The following is a 2183-nucleotide window of genomic DNA, read 5'->3' on the forward strand; positions in this document are numbered from 1 at the left end:
GGGGCCTGTGGGGAACCCTCCCCATGGTGGGGTGGTAGGAGGGGCCATAGGAGAGGCTGGGTGCAGGGCCTGTCATGGGACCCTCCCCATGGTGGGGTGGTGGGAGGGGCCATAGGAGAGGCTGGGGGCGGGGCCTGTGTAGGACCCTCCCCATGGCAGGGTGGTAAGAGCCATAGGAGGGCAGGCTGGAGGCGGGGCATGGGCAGGTACCATCCCTGTTCTGAGTTTGTGGGCAGGGTGGGGAGCACCCCTTGCGGCAGCCCTAATCCCCCCCCGTGGTGGGGCAGCAGTGGGGGCCCCCCCCCCCGCTCAGCATGTACCCTCCCCCCAGATGGCGCGCCCCGCTCGGCCGGCTGGCGGGAGCACCCTGAGGGCCGGCGCCGCAAGTTCGACTTTGACTTCCGGGAGCGGGAGGAGGAGCGGGGCGGACGGCGGCACCGGGGCAGCGACAGCTTCGAGGACGACAAGGACGGGCTGCCCGAGTGGTGCATGGATGACGAGGACGAGGAGATGGGCACCTTCGACTCCTCTGGCGCCTTCATGCCCCTCAAGGTACCCGCTCCCCGGGCGGGGAGAGAACCCAGGAGTCCTGGCTCCCAGCCCCCCCCGCTCTAACCCACCAGCCCCCACTCCCCTCCCAGAGCTGGGGAGAGAACCCAGGAGTCCTGGCTCCCAGCCCCCCCTGCTCTGACCCACCAGCCCCCACTCCCCTCCCAGAGCCGGGGAGAGAACCCAGGAGTCCTGGCTCCCAGTCCTGTCCCCTGGGGTAGTTCCTGGTGTTGGCTGGGCCGGGGAGTGGGCATACCGGTTGGATTCACGTGATCTGGAGTGGGATGCTTCCTCCCCAATCCCTCCATATACTTGGGGGTCCTGGCTTGACCTCTGACCCCCAAGCCCCTCCTCCTCTCTGACAGAAGAGCCCCAAGGAGTCAATCCCTGAGGAGCAGGTGTTCGACTTCCATCCGCTGCAGGAAGATGATGAGAGGTCGGAAGGGAAGGACGACGCCGAGCCCGGCTCGAAGGAGGCCCCCGAGAAAGGTAAGGCGGGCGGGGGACTTGGGGGGACACCACTGCACCTGAGTGTGGGGGGGGCGGGGGGATTGGGGCAGCCCCCCGGATGGTAACCCGTTCTCCCTCTCTCTCTCTCCCCTCCCAGAGGCCTGGAAGGATCCCTCGATGGCCCCGGAGGAGAAGCGATGTTCCCCGCCCGGCGCCCCCTGGCTGTCGGGCCCCCCTTTTGCTGCTACTGTTGCCACTGCCACTAGTGAATGTGAGAGCGCCCCACTGGGGGGCTCAGACCCCGCCGCGCCCCTCGGCACCTGTGACAAGGAGCCGAAGCCCGCTGCGGAAGGTACCAAGCGGACAGGGGGGTGGGGGTGGGGTCCCCCTCCTGTGGCCTGAGCCTGTTAGACTTGGTACATTCCTGCCCCCACGGGGGGTGGGCTGGTGGTTGTGTCCCCCATCCCAGGATGCATTGCTCCCTTCAGGGCCAAGGGAGCCAAGACGTTATCACAGCTAGTGTCTTTGTTGCCCCTTTTGGAAGTGGGCGCTACCTGAGTCAGCTGAGAGCCTGCAACAAAAGATCCCCGCACCACACAGTAGGACGTTCACTCTGAAACCTACTGACCTCAGCGAAAACCATTCACCTACCTTCACGCCCCCCCCTCAGTGCTTCTCTAGAGCTGAGCGCTGCCTGATTCTGCGAAGAGCCTGAAACAATCACTAATGAAGGGTGTTCACTCTGAAACCTGCTAACGTCTGTCCGACTATCTGTATCTGTGGAGAGCCGGAAAGGACAGCTCCCGCAACCATCAGGAAGGCTACCAAGGCGGGGGTGGTATTATGGGGGGGCAGAGAGATCTGAGCCCCGATGGGGTGGGGGAAGGGTTAATGAATTCATGTAGTGACCCCCTCCCTCCTTCTCCAGGGGACCCAGGTGTCCTGAGCCTCCCGTCTCAGCTCAGCACGGGCGCGGTCTCCACCCTCTCCTCCCCTTCCTCCACCACCAATGCTGCTACTGAGTTCTCCATTGGAGACACTGAGGACGATGACGGGATGAAACATCTTCAGCAGGTGAGCAGGGGAGCCCGGATGCCTGGGTTCTCTCCCTGGCTCTGGGAGGGGAGGGGGGCTGGTGGGTGAGAGCAGGGGGGCTGGGAGCCAGGACTCCTGGGTTCTCTCCC

General features: G+C 65.1%; 1 protein-coding gene across 1 annotated transcript; it reads left to right on the forward strand.

Moving 5' to 3' along the window:
- Positions 1-198: 198 nt before the first annotated feature.
- LOC116834568 (GRB10-interacting GYF protein 1-like) lies at positions 199-2134 on the forward strand (the record flags this gene model as incomplete). The annotated part of the gene is made up of 5 exons (XM_075061442.1): positions 199-206; positions 288-552; positions 915-1038; positions 1157-1351; positions 1928-2134. Coding segments are annotated over exons 1-5 (799 nt in total), but the record flags the coding sequence as incomplete, so codon positions are not given.
- Between the last annotated feature and the right edge of the window lie 49 nt (positions 2135-2183).

The sequence above is a fragment of the Chelonoidis abingdonii genome, unplaced genomic scaffold, assembly GCF_003597395.2.
Source record: "Chelonoidis abingdonii isolate Lonesome George unplaced genomic scaffold, CheloAbing_2.0 scaffold0843, whole genome shotgun sequence".
Taxonomy (NCBI): domain Eukaryota; kingdom Metazoa; phylum Chordata; order Testudines; family Testudinidae; genus Chelonoidis; species Chelonoidis abingdonii.